Source organism: Bufo gargarizans, chromosome 1, assembly GCF_014858855.1.
Source record: "Bufo gargarizans isolate SCDJY-AF-19 chromosome 1, ASM1485885v1, whole genome shotgun sequence".
Lineage (NCBI taxonomy): Eukaryota > Metazoa > Chordata > Amphibia > Anura > Bufonidae > Bufo > Bufo gargarizans.
In genome coordinates this window covers 169178237-169197121 of record NC_058080.1, presented here as the reverse complement: position 1 = coordinate 169197121, position 18885 = coordinate 169178237, and the positions used below count along the sequence as shown (strand labels likewise).

Sequence of the window (18885 nt, the reverse complement as noted above, 5' to 3'; positions counted from 1 at the left end):
TTCTCAATATGTTTAACAAAGAACATCTTTCTTTACTGAGTGCAAAAAAAAATCAGCACATCCAGCAGCTATGTCTCTCTTCTCATTCCCTTCCCTACATCTATACTCTGGCACCAGTAGCTGTAGGTGTCCACTGTATGACATAGGCTTCTACCTATGCCTGTCCTGAACTGTGGTGATGATGTCTTAATGTGTTTCCCACCACCTTGCAGCAGAGTCTTGATAGCTTGATCACTCTGCTACCACGAATACACCATAGTTTGCAAATCCTTTGTAGCCTAGGACCCTTCAGGATCTCAGTTGTCCTCCTAGATGAGACGACTCTGTGGTCCATATGGCCTGGAGGAGCGGAAGATGGATTGCATTCTCCTTCACTGTTTACTTTCTTCTCTACTACTCCTCTAACTAGCTCTGCCCCTCACTTGGCAGGAAGTCGGACCAGTCCACTTCTAGCAAGAGCTGAGGAATAGGATGGTAAGTCCCATTTGTAGTCCTTAGTAGTGCGGCAGGACTTCCAGACATAAGTTTGCTTGGGGCCCCAGAAATGTCAAGTCCGCTGTGAAAACTTGTTACAGCCACAAATGGGATTGGATCCTGTCCTGATCTCACAGAAAAGTATTAGACCACAATCATGGAGAGTTAACACTCATGATTTATGAGACGTATTATCTAAACTAAATGCGCTAAGCAAACACCTTCAATTGCTTTTCAATGGCTTTTGTCTCAAGATGACCTCTGTTAGGTGAATGATGGCCTAATGTACAGTATGATGTTTATGTTGGGACCACTCTGGGCATAAATGTTAAATGTGCACTGCAAATATGAATCTAATTGTTTCCACCCAATTCATTAACTACAGTTTAACCCTTTCCTGACCTCAGTTGTATTAATACGGCTCCGTGGGAAGTGACTTCTTAACCTGTGCTGTAGAAATACAGTGTGCTAATCGGGTGGACACAGCATCTGCTCTATCCAACAGCATTGCATAAAACTCTGATGCTGGTGGAGTAACCCTTAGATCTCGTCTACCTCATCTAAGGAGTTTACAGATGGAGGGAGCTTCCTCTCTCACCCCATCAGCACCCAGCAATTTGATTGCAAGATGTGAACAGCTGCTAATGCAGCCTGAGGCCTTACAAAAACCTCAGGGCCAGCTTACTATGGAAGACTATGAAGCCCAGTCCCCAAGCTGGGTCTCACAGTGAACTGTCAGTGTAAGGCCTCTTGCACACAAACTTTTTTTTTTCTGTTTCCGTTCCGTTTTTGCAGATTCAGTTTGCGGTACGTATGCGCAACCATTCAATTCAATGGTTCTGCAAAAAAAAACAGAATGTGCTCCGTATGCATTCTGTTTCCGTATTTACGTTCCGCTGATAGGTAGAACTTGTCCTATTATTGCCCGCAAATAATGATTCGTAGCTCCACTCAAGTCAATGGTTCCGCAAAAAAAACGGAATGCATACGAAAGGCAGTCAATGGTAGCAATGAAAACGTCACCTCATCTAGCAAAAAACAAGCCCCAACACAAGACCATAACCAGAAAAATTTTAACAAATGGTTCTCAGAAAATGGCAACACAAAAACATAATTTTTTTATTTTCAAAAATTCTTTTATCGTCTAAAATCTATCTATCTAACCATCTATCTATTTATCTTTCTATGGCCTCATGCACACGACCGTTGTTTCATTCCGTGTCCGTTGTTCCATTTTTCGTGATTTTCTGCGGACCTGTTGACTTTCAATGGGTCAGTTGAAAACTCGGCTAATGCACCGTTTGTCAACCACGTCCGTGATCCGTGGTTCCAGTCCGTCAAAATATAACCTGTCCTATTTTTTTCACGGAAAACTGTTTGCGGACCCATTCAAGTCAATGGGACCGTAAAAAAACGCGGAGGCACACAAGATTGTCATCCACGTCCGCGCCCGTTTTTTTCCTATCATTTGCATGGCAAACTTGACTTAGACTTTTTTTTACTTTCCTTCATGTCTGGTGATCCTCCAAAAATAAAGGAAGACACACGGAAACAAAAACGAATCACGGAGCAACGGAACCCAATTTCGCGGAACGGAACACAAAAACGGTCGTGTGCATGAGGCCTAAGAATATGACATGAGCTATCCCTTCAGGTGAATGCCTGAATAAAAAATAAATAAAAACTGCCAGCACAGCCATTTTTTTGGTAACCTCACAAAAATCATAATATTAAATGTCATATGCACCCCAAAATAATATCAACATGGCAACCATCAAAATCTGCACTGCGACACCAAAAAGGTGTTCTTTCCCTTTTGAACCCTGCAGTGTAACAAAACAAAATTTTACATCCACTTTCCTGGCATTTCAGTACCCAGTAGAACCCAACTAATAATTTCAGTCAGAGCAGGGGACTCCTCGGAGATACCCAGCAGCGGCTCCCGACAGGAAGAGGGAGGACGACACTGACCTTAGCGCGAGTGTCACTATCTCTTTCAACAAACAATTTAAATGGTGTGATATGGTTCAGATGGCTTAAACTAGGCATAACATATTGGGCACTGAAATTCAATAAATAAAGAACTTTTCTAAAATTACCATAAATCTTGGATTAAAAATAAATAAATAAATAAATAAAGGTAAAACATATCGACTTAAATTTACCACTTACATGAAGTACAACGTGCCACGGAAAAGCAATCTCAAAATGGCTTGGATAAGGGCTTGTTCACACGAACATGTGATGCCCGTTGCCACATTGCGGACCGCATTTGCGGATCCGCAATACACGGGCACCGTTCCGTGGCCATTCCGCATCCCGGATGCGGACCCATTCATTTCAATGGGTCCGCAAAGCAGGAGATGCGGAACGGAAGAACGGAACACTACGGAAGCACTACGGAGTTCTTTATGGGATTCCGTTCCATGCTTCCGCACCGCAAAAAGATAGAACTTGGTCTATTTTTTGCGGAACGGAAGGATCACGGACCCATTTAAGTGAATGGGTCTGCGATCCCCACACTCCTGCCCCACGGACGGTGCCTGTGCATTCCGGACTGCAATTTGCGGTCCACAGCACAGGCACGGGCTTCACACGTTTGTGTGAACGAGCCCTAAGTAAAAGCATTCCAAAGTTATTATCACATAAAGGGACATGTCGGATTTGCAAATAGGGCCAGGATCAAGACCAGAAATGCCAGGGTCCTGAAGGGGTTAAACTAATTCTTTATGAACCTTCCAGGCTTTTTCACTTAAGATGTAAATAGGGTTATAAAATATGGCAGCTACAGATAAACAAGATATATTTTTAGTAAGAAAACAAGGACGGATTAACATATAGAACACTGTAAATAGCAGCCTGCGTGTAAATCATTTGTAAGGTATCTTAATTAAAAGAGCTAAAAATAATTCTGCAATCATTACATATGTTAATGTATAAGACATCTTACATTTTTTTACTGGTTTATTAATGTTGTCTGTGTTTGATATAGAGAATTTAGTTTGGGAGCCTCAGTGTGGACAGGGACTGATGTGAATGACAATATCTGTAAGGCCCACAAAACGGAAACAAAAAACTGTAGTGTGAAACAGGCCTAAAGCTGGTGCTATTTTAACCACAGAAATACATTGTAAATTGGAATGCAAATTATTTAATAGAAAATAGAATATTTTTATTGAAATTGAAATGAAAAACTAGGTTTTTCATCTGCTAATAATAATTCTTTGTTTGTGAAAAAAAATCTTGATGTATTCTAAAAATGTGTGAGTGAAAATATTCAGTCAAAGGGTATATAAGGGTGCCTTCACCCATGGCAGATTTTGACACAGAAATTTCTGTGACATGAAGTCAGTTCCATTCATGCAAATGGGACTTGCAGAAATTCCTGTGCCTGCCGCCAAACCAAGCACATTCAGATGAATGGAACTTATTTTCAGTCACCAAAAATTATGCCAGAAAATTTTCCCCATATTAAGGCACTTAAGCAGTTTTCTGTGGACTGCTAATATGCCAGGTTGGCAAACATTAGTATTCTCACTGCCTTATCTGTATGTGAGACCTAGTATACAGCAAAATTGAATCCAAGCCTTTTGGCATTTTTTTTATAATCACATACTATAATTTACAGTTTTTCCTCTACAGCTTTCTCTTTCAGTGCATCTGCAGACTGTGATGCATTCCTCTTCATAGTGACACATATAGTCTTTAGCCCTAACCTCTTCACTCCTGACAGCTCATATACATTTAAGCTGTATTCCTTTCTTACGGATAAGAATGTGGCTATAATACGTTTTTGAAAGTAAACATAAACGTTAAGACAAAGATGTAGTCATCAGAGCAGTTCTCTGACAGATGCAAGGGGAAGTATCAGTCTCAGATGAAGGTGAAAGCTGTAGAGGAAAACTGTTGAAAATGTTTAATAAAAACTAGAGATGAAAAATATTCCCATTCCTCACCTCCCAAAAAACATAATGTTAATCAATCAAAAAGTTGTATTTAACCCAAAATAGTAGCAATAAAAACGTCACCTCATCCCGCAAAAAATGAGCCAACACACAAGACCATAGCCAGAAAAATAAAAAAACATGGCTCTAAGAAAATTGCAGCACAAAAACATGATTTTTCTTCTAAAAATGCTCTTAATGTGTAAAACAAGTGAATGGGTGTAAAACAGCTTTTTTTAGTCACCTAACCTCACAAAAACCATAATATCAATCAATCAAAAAGTCGTATGTACCCCAAAATTGTAGAAATAAAAACGTCACCTCGTCCTGCAAAAAAGAAGCCCTCACACAAGACAATAGCCAGAAAAATGGGAAAAAAATATGGTTCTAAGAAAATTACAACACAAAAACAGGTTTTTATTGTGTAAAATGTGAAAATACAAAAAATAACTAGACATATTTGGTGTTGTTGTTTCCGTAATGACCGGATCTAAAAAAATATCACATGATCTACCCCATACAGTGAACGATGTAAAAAGAAAAATATAAAAATAACACCCATCAGCTTTTTTTTTGTGACTTCAGCTCCCCAAAAAAATGAGATAAAAAGAAACCAGAAAGCCAAATGTACCCCAAAATGGTTCTAATAAAGACTACAGCTTGTCCCGCACAAAATAATCCCCCACGCAGCTCATTCAGCAAAAGAAAAAAGTTATCGCTCTTAAAAACCATGACAAAAAATTCCATGTTAGAAAATCCAGATGCCACTCCTTCCCTTCTGAGCCCTGGTGTATTCCAAAATAACAGTTTATGACCCCAATTGGGGTGTCACTGCATTCAGAATAAAGTGGGTAGCAAATTGTGGGGGGATATTGTTATCTTTTGTGAAAAATAAAGTTTGGGCCTAAATTCTTTAAAATACTTGTTGAGTGAAGTGCTTGCTACACCCCTTAAAAAATTCCTTGGGTGGTGTAGTTTACAATATGTGGTCTCTTTTTGGGGGGTTTTACTGTGGGGATACCTCATGGTCTCTTCAAATGCAACATGGTGCTTAAAGACTATTCCAGCAAAATCTGCCCTCCAAAAGCCATATGGCACTTCTTGCCTTCTGAGCCCTGCCGTGTGCCCATAAACTGCAGAATCAGGGTAATAAATATTGAGGTTTGTTTTGTTGTTAACCCTTGATGTGTTAATGGAAAAAATGTATTAAAATGGCAAATCTGCAAAAAAGGTGAAATTTAGAAATTTAACCTCTATTTTGGTTTATTTCCTTTGGAATACCTAAAGGATTAACAACATTTCTAAAACCAGTTTTGAATAGTTTTGAGGGGTGTTGTTTCTAAAATGGGGTAATTTATGGGTTAGTTCTATTATGTAAGCCCCACAAAGTGACTTCAGAACTGAACTGGTCCTTAAAAAAGCTGACTGGAAATTTTCTTAAAAATTTCTAAAATTGCTTCTAAAATTCTAAACCTTCTAACATCCTAAAAAGATAAAATTACTTTAACAAACTAATGCCAACATAAAGTAGACATATGGGAAATGTTAATTAATGAATATTTTATGAGGCATCACTATCTGTCTTAAAAGCAGAGAGATTCAAATTTAGAAAACAGTGATTTTTTTCAAATTTTCATTAACTTTTGTATTTTTTTATAAATAAAGCTAAAGCATATTGACTCAAACTTACCATTAACATGAAGTACAATGTGTCTCTAAATGGCTTGGATAAGTAAAAGCGTTTCAAAGTTATCGCCACATAAAGTGACACATGTCAGATTTGCAAAATTAGGCCTGGTCAGAAAGGGGGCAAATGGCCCGGTTTGGAAGTGGTAAAGGCAAGGCAGCATTAGTAATGTCACAGCGACAGTGACATACATGGCCTTGGGTAAACATTTTTTTTTTTACTGATCCTTTTTAGTAGCCGGTGCCTTCTTCTCTGTCTTCTGAAATGTTAAATGGTGCCTGTCATTTTGAATGATTCGTGCTGGACAAATTAAAGGTTTTGGGTTAGTTAACACTTAATTCTTTTGGACAATTCTTAATGAATTTGATTTGTGCAGAATCAATATGCTCATCCATCAAAAAGCAATTGAAAAAAATTATTTTAGCCCAAAATGACTAGAATGCAGTTATAAAAAAATGCCCCAAAAGTGTCAATAGCTTTGACGCACTGTAGTTTTCCAGCTTTGGTTTCAGATATTTTAGTCTCTTGCGGCTTTAAACACCTTTCAATTATCCCAATAGACATCTCCAGGGAATTATGTTGTTTTCTATCCAGGGTTCAAACCCTGTGATTCTTTGTAACTTTGCCAGGGAAAAGCAGCAACAACCTGCCATTAATATCTAATATATAAAGCTGATTGTATGTATGTGCGTGTGTATGTATGTACGCTAAAGATACATCAGGTGTCCAGTAAGGTTTTAGACCGGGTCTCAGCTCTCTAGCATGTACTGTTCCTGAGATATTCCCCAAAAATGCATTAGCCAATAGAAGCTTGGTGACATGACTTTTATCAGCCAATAAAAGCTTGCAGGTCCTTAGTCTCCACATACACACAGTTTTACACCAGGTTTTCATAACAACCCAGACATATTTCTTCCCTGCTGCAGGTCAGCTTTAAAGGGACAGGGCGCTGTGGATGACACTGTTAAGGGAGCGGAGTGCTGTGGATGTCACAGTTAAGGGGGCAGGTAGGGTGTCCATTCAGTACACTCTTAAAAGACACCCTTAAAAGACGGCTCCTGTTAGGTCCCCTACCACTCAGCAGCCGACAGGGATGGAAAAAATGAAGGTAAAATCAACTTCTGTCAGCTGCAGGGGTGGAAGGGAGCTTGACTTTCTCCCTGCAGCTCACGCTTAGACAGCACATATCTTTGTGTCTGTCCAGGCCGGACCTCGGGCCACCCTAGGGGCAGGCTGCTGTGGAAGTCACAGTTAAGGGGATGATCTGCTATGGAGGTCAGTGTTAAGGGGCAGATTGCTGTAGAGGCCACTGTTAAAGGGTCGGGCCGCTGTGGAGGTCACTGTTAAGGGGGCAGGATGCTGTGGAGGTCACTGTTAAAGGGGCGGGCACTGTGGAGGGCACTATTAAAAGGGCAGCAGGGTACTGTCAGGTCACTGTTAAGGCAGCAAGGTACTGTGAGGTTACTGTTAAGGGAGCGGGGTACAATGGAGGTCACTGTTAAGGGAATGGGGTACTGTGGCAGTCAATGTTAAACGGGCAGGCTGCTGTTAATGTCAAAGTTAAGGGGGTGGGCTGCTGTGGAGGTCCCATTTTAAGGAGACGGGGCACTGTGTGGGGGTCAGTGTTAAGGGATGGGGTGCTGTAGATGTCACTGGTTTAGTGGATACTGTCGATATCTTTGAATGACATACACAAACATTAAATAAAATAGAATCCCCAGTGTTTTCCAGGTGTACACTTTTCTGTATGAATATTTTCTAAACTATTTCTATTCTAGAAATACTTATTGTTGTCTTTGGCCAAACTAGAGAGGTAAAGAAAACATTCACTGTTTTTTAAATCATTTATGTTTTTTTTCCTTCTTTATAGGCTCCAGTACACGTACACATTACAGTTTAAGGTCTATAGGGAGCTACCAACTCTCCCCTGACAGATCATGTTGGGGGAGAAAAGGATCGGATCGTTTTGTTTCACAAGGAGATAAGCCGCCGCTAGAAGTTTCTGGCAGCAGCTCTTACCTTTGCTCCCATAAATACACATTAGAGATGAGCTAACCTTTTGAGATTCAGTTCCTTTCAGGTGTGCCAAATTTTTCAAAAAATGTATTCTACCCCAACCAGAACTTTTCAAACTGCTCTAAAAAATTGTAAATAACAACCGTGTCTGGAAAGACGTATGTGTTGCCTGACTCTTTATGAAGAGCGCCTAGTATGAGTACTATGTGTGCGGTATATTGTAGGCCTCTGGGTTTCTGTGAAAGATATTCAAAGTGGCTTTCCTAACCCTATCCGATGCAGGCACATTTAAGCTACTTTTCATGTATTTTCCCCAGAAACCCAGAAGAAAATTGACTGGCTCCTGCCCTGCACTTGCTCTGCTCTGTTACTAGCCTTTATTGCTGGCATGCAGATTATTAGTGGAATGAGCACAGGGCAGGAGCTCCATAGCGCATCACTCCTTTGCCTGTGCTAGCTCTGCTAAAGCCTGACATAACACATGTATACCAGGCTTTAGCAGAGCAGAACTGGTACAGGCAGGAGCAGCAGTGCACCAGGTACAGCACTCAGTATGGCCACAGGGGAGTCCGTATGCTCATAAACAGCAATGTAATGGAGTACGGGTTCTAAAGAACAATTGGTGCCTGAACTTCCGACACCTATTTCGCTAGGAAATAAAAAAAAATGTAAAGTACATTACAAAATTTTATTTAATCACATTTACGATAGGTTTTAATGGCTTTATACTGTATGGTAATCTGTATTCCGCATATTAATATTTAAGGAAAATCTTAGAAATGGTCAGAGCACTTCTAATGTAGACAGATCCCCTTACACCCCAGGTTACTGTTGATCTTGACTGTATTTATGTCCAATATTCTGTACCTAAAGGTTTATCAACACTGCAAGCTGTGCTGGATTCTGCAGCTGAGAAGAAATGGCAAGTGACAGCAATCAATGTAGGCAACATTAACAATGACAGGAAAGATGAAACGTACCGATCCCTCTTCCAGGATCTGGAATTAAAAAAGGAAAGACGGGTGATTCTTGACTGTGAGAGGGACAAAGTAAACGACATTGTGGATCAGGTCTGTCATCAATGTTATATATGTATATGTTGGGTACGATGCACATTATTGAATAAGGTTATCCCCCCACAATGCAAATGCTGTTACATTGATACATTGATATTTTGCGTGTGCTGGGCAGTCTATACTGGGGAAAGCTAAATAGGTAGAATCACAGCTATACTATATTTTTAAATGTATCTCATTATACTATTTTGCATTAGTACATGTATACAAGAAGGCTTACAGTTTTCTTTTTGTGCATTAATTAAATCAATTTTAAAAGGAAAAATAATATTGAGCAGTTGAGGATTTGATTATTATTGTGTTTTGCTCCTAGGTAATCACCATTGGTAAACATGTTAAAGGATACCATTATATCATAGCAAATCTGGTAAGTGCCCCTTAATATTTGTCTCAAATGCACAAGAAGTATACTAAAATATATGTTTTGTTGATTTTTGCCTTAACATTCTCAAATATTTAAAAGATTTTGAGATCTTGTGAATAATATATTAATTATGATTCAATTAATACTCAATTAACCCCATAGTGTGCAGGTAGTGTTCAACCGAGCTAATGTATTTCTTGTTTTTATTAAAACTAGTTTTTTACTTTGCTTAGACAAGTCACTATTCACATCACAAGTGCAATGTACTATACCCCATTGTATTGGCATGAAATGCCAGTGTGCCATGTACCGTATTACTATGACTGTATACAGAACAGATAGAGCTTAATTTTCTGTAACTTGCTACTTACAGTAACCTCTAATGAGCCAGGTAATGCCTTTCATCTCTTGCTGTTATTGCTGTTATCAGTAAATATCTTAGTCAAATTTACCATGATGTAACTGTACAAATACTACTCATGGGGTAATAGTCCTTTATTCATTTTTACCAATAGCTAACAAGTGCTATTTAATAGGATTCTCTTCTTTAAATATCTGGCATATTGTAACTCTTCAACACACGGGCACATTGCACCTGTATTTACATGACTGTATTAGAGATATAATATCCCTAACTTCTACTGAACGGAATTAAATTGCCATAGGGTTCTATGGCAGACTGAATTTGGCTCAGTAAAATCAAGCAGTGTGTGATCATAACACGGACCCTAAAATCCGGTCTCAACCAGTACAGTCTGAAATAGGTCTGTGAAGGTTCTCATTTATCCAGGTCATGGTATATCTGTAAAGAATAAATCAAGGCAACTGGACGTACTCACTCAGAATTGAGAAAGCTCGTTGGAAGAACGAGTGAAACATTTTCAAGAAATCTACAGTAAGTCAGTTGCCTTGATTTATTCTTTACAGATAGAAATAGGTCTTAAACAGTATTCTAATATATTATAATTCTAAATTTTAATCTATCCAATTCATGTTTTATTTATTTATTTATTTATTCATTTTACATGTTATTGCAGTTACAAAAATGTTGCGTAGAAAAAAAAAGAAAACATAATACGAGTAACAAACAAACCAAATACCAAGTGATATTATCCCATCCACTGATTAAGCTGGTGTGCTGGATCTCCATACTATCTACTGTAATGCCAGAGAGCCTTACTCTTCAGATTAATGTTTTATTATATACTTTGACTTTATACCAATCATTTGATTAAGGCCCCTTTCACACGGGCGAGAGTTCCGCGCGGATGCGATGCGTGAGTTGAACGCATTGCACCCGCACTGAATTCCGACCCATTCATTTCTATGGGGCTGTTCACATGAGCATGCTCTATTTTGTGCGTTTTTCACTTAACGCAGGCCCAATAGAAATGAATGGGGTTGCGTGAAAATTGCAAGCATCCGCAAGGAAGTGTGGATGCGGTGCGATTATTTTTTACGCACGGTTGCTATTAGACGATCGGGATGGAGACCCGATCATTATTATTTTCCCTTATAACATGGTTATAAGGGAAAATAGTAGCATTCTGAATACAGAATGCATAGTACAATAGGGCTGGAGGGGTTAAAAAATAAAATAAAAAATAATTTAACTCACCTTAATCCACTTGATCGCGCAGCTCGACATCTCTTCTGTCTTCTTTCTTTGCTGTGTGCAGGAACAGGACCTGTGGTGACGTCACTCCGGTCATCACATGGTCCATCACATGATCCATCACCATGGTAAAAGATCATGTGATGGATTATGTGATGACCGGAGTGACGTCACCACAGGTCCTTTTCCTGTACACAGCAAAGAAAGAAGACAGAAGAGATGCCGGCTGCGCGATCAAGTGGATTAAGGTGAGTTAAATTATTTTTTATTTTATTTTTTAACCCCTCCAGCGCTATTTTACTATGCATTCTGTATTCAGAATGCTATTATTTTCCCTTATAACCATGCTATAAGGGAAAATAATACAATCTACAGAACTCCGATCCCAAGCCCGAACTTCTGTGAAGAAGTTCGGGTTTGGGTACCAAACATGCTGATTTTTCTCACGCGAGCGCAAAACGCATTACAATGTTTTGCACTCGCAGCAGAAAAATCGTTCATGTTCCCGCAACGCATCCGCACCTTTTCCCGCAACGCCCATGTGAAAGGGGCCTAAGAGTAAATGACAGATCAGCAGTAACAGCCCAGAATGTCCTCTAAAGTGAATCCTTTAAAACAAATATAAAAAAAATAATACAGATTAGTATTTTCAACACTAATAATAATAATAAATCCATAGAATTCAGTTTACCAACATTTAGTACCTGCAGTTATCTTAATGTTTTTGTTGTTGGCATTTTTACATGTTGTACCAGCCCTCATTCACAGTTTTATTAAAATTTCATATGTTCATTTACATATAAGGCTACTTTCACACTGGCGTTTCTGGGTCTGCTTGTGAGATCCGTTTCAGGGCTCTTACAAGCGGCCCAAAACAGATCAGTTTTGCCCCAATGCATTCTGAATGGATAAGGATCCGCTCAGAATGCATCAGTTTGGCTCCGTTCCGCCTCCATTCCGCGAATGCGGAGCCAAACAGATCCGTCCTGACTTACAATGTAAGTCAATGGGGACGGATCCGTTTTCACTTACACAATATGGTGCAATTGAAAACGGATCCGTCCCCCATTGACTTTCAATGTAAGTCAAAACGGATCCGTTTGCATTATCATGAACAAAAAAACCAAAACTAAACAAAAATGATTTTTTTTGTTCATGGTAATGCAGACGGATCCGTTCTGAACGGATACAAGCGTTTGCATTATAGGTGCGGATCCGTCTGTGCAGATACCAGATGGATCCGCACCTAACGCAGGTGTGAAAGTAGCCTAAGTTTACTTTGTTATTTATTTTATGCATATTATATTTAGTTTTATCGTGTTTTCTTTCCAGTTGTCAGCCTGGCAGTTATATTCTGGTGCTAGCAGTTCAGCCAATTAGCTGATTCTGATTAGGAAATTAATGGCGCAAGAAATAGTCTAGGATTGTAATCTAGCAACTAATGGCGATTGTTTGAATATTTCATTTTCTGTTTTAGATGGACTGTAGAAAAATAAATGTTCCATACAACACCTGCTACCTAAATAGTTATGCATGGTCATTATCATTTGTGACAAATCAAGTTAAGCCAATTTGATATAAACCATGACCTATGACTATCCAAGAAACTTTCATTTTATTTATCATCAGTCATGACCCATAAGTTGCCTACAGTATGCTATTAGTGATAATGTCGGACCCTTTGTCTCACTGAAGTATTGTTTGCATTGGGATAGTTTTCTACCCTTTTCTGACCATATTTGTTATTGTTTCTACTGCAATAATTAAAGGGGTTGTCCACCCTAGTAGCCCACAACCCCAATGGTCGTAACTTGTTATTCCACCTTTTCCATGTCACTGCCCCATTCCTGGCCATGTCCCATCCCCACCAGACTTGAAATGGTTGGGACCCATGACTGCTAGTGACATGGCGTTTTCACACATGTGACTGCTGAGGCCAGTGATTGGAATTAGTGGTCACAGGTCCAAACCATTTCTCCTAGGCCAAGCAATCCCTTTAACATATACAGTATGCTATTCCAGCCATGTAAGCAATGTTCAATGTACAGTAGACCTCAAAAGGATACTTTATGCCATCCATTCTTTGAGGCCAAAAAGTCTCCATGTTTGTAACATACAAATTAAAGGGATTTCCAGGACTTAAAGGGGTTTTGCCACTTCAGCAAATAGTATTTATTATGCAGAGAAAGTTTCCATGGTTACGACCACCCTGCAGTCCGGCAGCATGGCCGTGCTACACTATAGAAAAAAAGGACCAGCTTATGTGAACTCCCAGGGTCCCAGCCACCACAGAGGCCGGCATTTTTTCTTATAGTGTGCAAGCATGAGCACCGCTGATGGACGGCAGTGTGGTTGTAACTATGGAAACAAGTAGTGTATAATGTGATAGATAATGAATGAAGCCAGCAAAGGAGGCAATATGGATAATAACAGTACATTAGTAAGTGGCTTGTATTTACTTTCTCTACATGATAAATGGATGCGGACAGCACACATATAACATTTGTGTGCTGTTCACATTTTTTTTGCGGCACCATAGAAATTAATGGGTCCGCATTTTATCATCAAAAAATGCAAACCGAAAATACATTTGTGTGCATGAGGCCTAAGTGTGTATACATATGTACATAGCTCTCAGTCATTGATAGTTGACCGGGGGCGGTCTTAAAGGGTTGGGTCACTTCAACAAATGGCATTTATCATGTAGAGAAATATAATACAAGGACCTTACTAATGTACAAACCGGATTCCCAAAAAGTTGGGACACTAAACAAATTGTGAATAAAAACTGAATGCAATGATGTGGAGATGGCAAATGTCAATATTTTATTTGTAATAGAACGTAGATGACAGATCAAACGTTTAATCCGAGTAAATGTATAATTTTAAAGGAAACATACGTTGATTAAAATTTTCACGGTGTCAACAAATCCCCAAAAAGTTGGGACAAGTAGCAATAAGAGGCTGGAAAAAGTAAATTTGAGCATAACGAAGAGCTGGAAGACCAATTAACACTAATTAGGTCAATTGGCAACATGATTGGGTATAAAAAGAGCTTCTCAGAGTGGACAGTGTCTCTCAGAAGCCAAGATGGGTAGAGGATCACCAATTCCCACAATGTTGCGCAGAAAGATAGTGGAGCAATATCAGAAAAGGTGTTACCCAGCGAAAAATTGCAAAGACTTTGTATCTATCATCATCAACTGTGCATAACATCATCCGAAGATTCAGAGAATCTGGAACAATCTCTGTGCGTAAGGGTCAAGGCCGTAAAACCATACTGGATGCCCGTGATCTCCGGGCCCTTAAACGACACTGCACCACAAACAGGAATGCTACTGTAAAGGAAATCACAGAATGGGCTCAGGAATACTTCCAGAAACCATTGTCAGTGAACACAATCCACCGTGCCATCCGCCGTTGCCAGCTGAAACTCTACAGTGCAAAGAAGAAGCCATTTCTAAGCAAGATCCGCAAGATCCACAAGCTCAGGCGTTTTCACTGGGCCAGGGATCATTTAAAATGGAGTGTGGCAAAATGGAAGACTGTTCTGTGGTCAGACGAATCCCGATTCGAAGTTCTTTTTGGAAATCTGGGACGCCATGTCATCCGGACCAAAGAGGACAAGGACAACCCAAGTTGTTATCAATGCTCAGTTCAGAAGCCTGCATCTCTGATGGTATGGGGTTGCATGAGTGCGTGTGGCATGGGCAGCTTGCATGTCTGGAAAGGCACCATCAATGCAGAAAAAAATATTCAGGTTCTAGAACAACATATGCTCCCATCCAGACGTCATCTCTTTCAGGGAACACCCTGCACTTTTCAACAAGATAATGCCAGACCACAATCTGCATCAATCACAACATCATGGCTGCGTAGGTGTCACGACCCTTGGTCATGGTCGTGACTCCTTGGGAGCCGCATGCGGTTGCCCGCGGCTTGGTGTTGTCAACCGCAGCTGGGGGCACTTAGTTGTTTGCCTCAGGTGCGGTTGCCGCGGACAATAGGCATGTGTGCGGTTGCCCTTGGCAACGTGTGATATTGTGCACTTCCTTGTTTTTTTGTTGTGCACGAGGTGATGTTTAGTATGCACCTGGACTCCTCCCTTCACCTGCGGTTGTCCGCGGCAACGTCTGGTGATGTTTGCATGCTGTGGAAGTGTCTCGGCCTGTTGGCTGTTCTGGAGGACACGGCTGCCACGCATGCCGTTGCCGTCGGAGACAGGTGAGTGAGGTTGTGTGCTTTCCCCTTTATGTGAGTTTCCCTTCTGTGGTGCTGGAAGGGTTAATTTCCTTCCCAGTGTGTGTGTGATGTCACTGGGTGTGTTCTGACCTTTGGGTGTGGCCTCTTGGCCTATAAAGCCTCAGTCCCTGGCTGGGTTCAGTAGGTTGCTCTCAGCCATGCTGGCTGGAGCAGCCTCCTGTCTCCTCCATCTGCCTGGTGGGGACCATCCTTCTGGTCATAAACCTTTGTCAGTAAATTCTATGTTTCACGGTGTTATTTAGGTGTGTATGGGATTGTGTTATTGCAGCCTATGGTCCAGGGTTCCTGTGTGATGTCTGGTGTGTGCTGTGTCCTTTGTTGTCTTGTACTTACAGCACCTGCACATGGGTTCCTGGTTGTGTTGTCTGTGGCAGGTGAGTGATGAGTTGTTTCCATTTGCCTGCCACTGCCATAGCTGTTTTTGTGTCCCCCTGTGTTGCTTGGCCGTTGAGACTCCTGCTCCTCCGTGTCTAGGAGGAGCAGGTCGTCTTACTCTGTCCCCTAGTTCAGGGCCGACTTGAGGGCTTATAGGGACTTTTAGGTTCCGGCGTATGAGCCCTCCTACCACCAAGGTCGGCTCATACTGACAGGAGACAGGGTCAGCGTTAGGGATGCAATAGGAGGTGACCTGCTCCCTAACTCTGTGGTCCCGGCTAAGGGGTAACCCTATCATCTCCTGGCACCGCACGGCTGGGGGTTTCCCCCACCGCCAGCCGTGACAGTAGGAGAAGGATCCGGGTACTGAAATGGCCAGTCTGTAGTCCAGATCTTTCACCTATAGAGAACATTTGGCGCATCATAAAGAGGAAGGTGCAACAAAGAAGGCCCAAGACGATTGAACAGTTAGAGGCCTGTATTAGACAAGAATGGGAGAGCATTCCTATTTCTAAACTTGAGAAACTGGTCTCCTTGGTCCCCAGATGTCTGTTGAGTGTTGTAAGAAGAAGGGGAGATGCCACACAGTGGTGAAAATGGCCTTGTCCCAACTTTTTTGTGATTTGTTGACACCATGAAATTCTGATTCAACATATTTTTCCCTTAAAATGGTACATTTTCTCAGTTTAAACTTTTGTTCCGTGATTTATGTTCTATTCTGAATAAAATATTAGAAGTTGGCACCTCCACATCATTGCATTCAGTTTTTATTCACGATTTGTATAGTGTCCCAACTTTTTGGGAATCCGGTTTGTATTGTGATTGTCCATATTGCCTCCTTTGGTGGCTTGGTTCATTTTTCTATCACACTATACACTGCTTGTTTCCATGGTTACAACCCCCCTGTAGCCCAGCAGCTGTTCTTGTGCTTGCACACTATGAGAAAAAATGCCAGCCTCTCTGGTGGCCGGTACCGTGGGAGTTCACGTAAGCTGGTCCTTTTTTCTATAGTGTACAAGCACAGCCATGCTGCTGGACTGCAGGGTGGTCATAACCATGGAAACTTTCTCTGCATAATAAATGCTATTTGCTGAAGTGGCAAAACCCCTTTAACTACTGAGGACCTATCCTTAGGTTAGATTATCAGTAGGGTTGAGCGAATCGACTTCAGATGAAACATCTGAAGTCGATTCGCATAAAACTTCGTTCTAATACTGTACGGAGCATGAACTCTGTACAGTATTAGAATGTATTGGCTCTGATGAGTCGAAGTTATTGCTTCGTGAAGTCTCGCGGGACGCAGCACAATAACTTCATAAATACATTTTTACTGTAGAAAAACATTTCCCGAACTTGAGTTCAGTTCCAAGTGGTACCTTGAAACGGAACCCGAGTTTGGGTAATGTTTTTTTTACAGTAAAAATGAATTTATTGTGCAGAGTCCCAAGAGACTTCACGAAGCAATAACTTCGACTCATCAGAGCCAATACATTCTAATACTGTACGGAGCTCCCGCTCCGTACAGTATTATAACAAAGTTTTATGCGAATCGACTTCGGATGTTTTATCCAAAGTCGATTCCCTCATCCCTAATTATCAGTATCAGATTAGCAGGGATCCAACTATCAACACCAGAACTACACAGCATTATACACTTCAATGGGAGCAGCTCTGCCGTAACCAGGCACAACTGCTATAAAGGGTACCCAGCTGTTTAGCTCCATTGCCTGCTTCAGATGCTGCTAGTGAAAACAACTAATCTCCAGAGATGCCGAGAGTCAGACCCTCACCAATCGGATATCAATGACCTGTACTAAGGATAAGTCATCAACAGTTAAAGCCTATGTACACCTTTGGGGGATTTTTTTTTATTATTATCATTATTGCATTGTATTCATTTTAAGCTAAAAAACATTTCTCAACTGGTGTTTATTAAAAATATGGAGCTCTTTTTTCTGTACAGAGCTGATATGCTCTAGTAGCAACCTCTGGATTTTCTCTCTTTTCTGTTAGTTGGGCAGCTGACAGGCTTCTTATCTCTGCTTTCTGACATTATAAACACCCATTATAGCTCAGTTCTTATCTTACTAATAAGAATGTAGCTTAAATAAGTGTTTATGACCTCTTAGTAGTTTAGAGATAAGGGTCATTAAATGACTGGCACAAACTGAAAGTACCAGTCATAGAGTTAGAAAAACATTTAACACTTTGTGACAGAACAGCTCATTATAATATTTTTAATAAAGGCCAATTGAAAATCAGATTTTTAGCCAAAAATGAGTAAAATGCAATCACAAGCAAAAATTGCCTGCTAAGATGTACATAGTCTTTAAGTCCTAGAAACTCCTTTAATCTTCTTTCTAGATAGAGAGAGAAAACGTTAGTTAGTTAGTTAGTTACAGTAGTTAGTTAGTTGAGTAGATAGATAGATAGATAGATAGATAGATAGATAGATTTCCCATGTCTAATTAGAATGCAGTCATGCTGTGTCTGACTATTATAAAGGGCAATCCATACTGAACATTGCTGAATGTTGTATTTACAGTCAGGCAGCTCCACAAGATCATTGCATTTAGGCTCCAATTTGTTTAAAAGAAGTAAGCTTAGTATAGAAAAGTAAAAAGAACAAAAAACACAAGTTCATCTAGTTTAACCTATTGTTATACAGTTTTGGTCCAGACAAAGGTAAAACCAACCCCCAACATATACTGTACTTGCAGATTATCAACAGTCATATCTACTGCAGATATAATTGATTTTGTTCATTTGAAAACATATCATTGACCCCTATGAAGATTTGAATATGTGTTATACTTCAAAATATAATATTCATGCTATGGTTTAGATTTACATTCGGAAAACAACCAAGCTGTACAGTGAAATTAAAGGGGTTATCCAAACCCTATAATGCCCCCCAAAATGCCCGGGCACCTCATACAGGTTATACTTACATCACTCCCAGTCATCTGCATCGCTCCTGATGTCCATACGGCCGCCGCTACATCTCCCTGTCATGGGGATCAAAACATCTGACGATAGGGGGGCAGCCAATAGCAGGCCATGACTGGGAC

The 18885-nt window shown here is 40.4% G+C and overlaps 1 protein-coding gene across 8 annotated transcripts in view; it reads left to right on the top strand.

Annotated features, from left to right (window-relative positions):
• GRIA2 (glutamate ionotropic receptor AMPA type subunit 2) overlaps window positions 1-18885 on the top strand; it is a 233140-nt gene that overhangs the window by 109348 nt on the left and 104907 nt on the right. For all 8 annotated transcript variants that reach the window (XR_006390560.1, XR_006390561.1, XM_044300096.1 and 5 more), the window contains 2 exons: window positions 8995-9191; window positions 9511-9564. Coding sequence is in view for 6 of the 8 variants with exons in the window: in XM_044300096.1 (XP_044156031.1) it covers window positions 8995-9191; window positions 9511-9564 (251 nt within the window). In the remaining 2 variants the exon portion in view is untranslated. The remainder of the gene's footprint in view (window positions 1-8994; window positions 9192-9510; window positions 9565-18885) is intronic.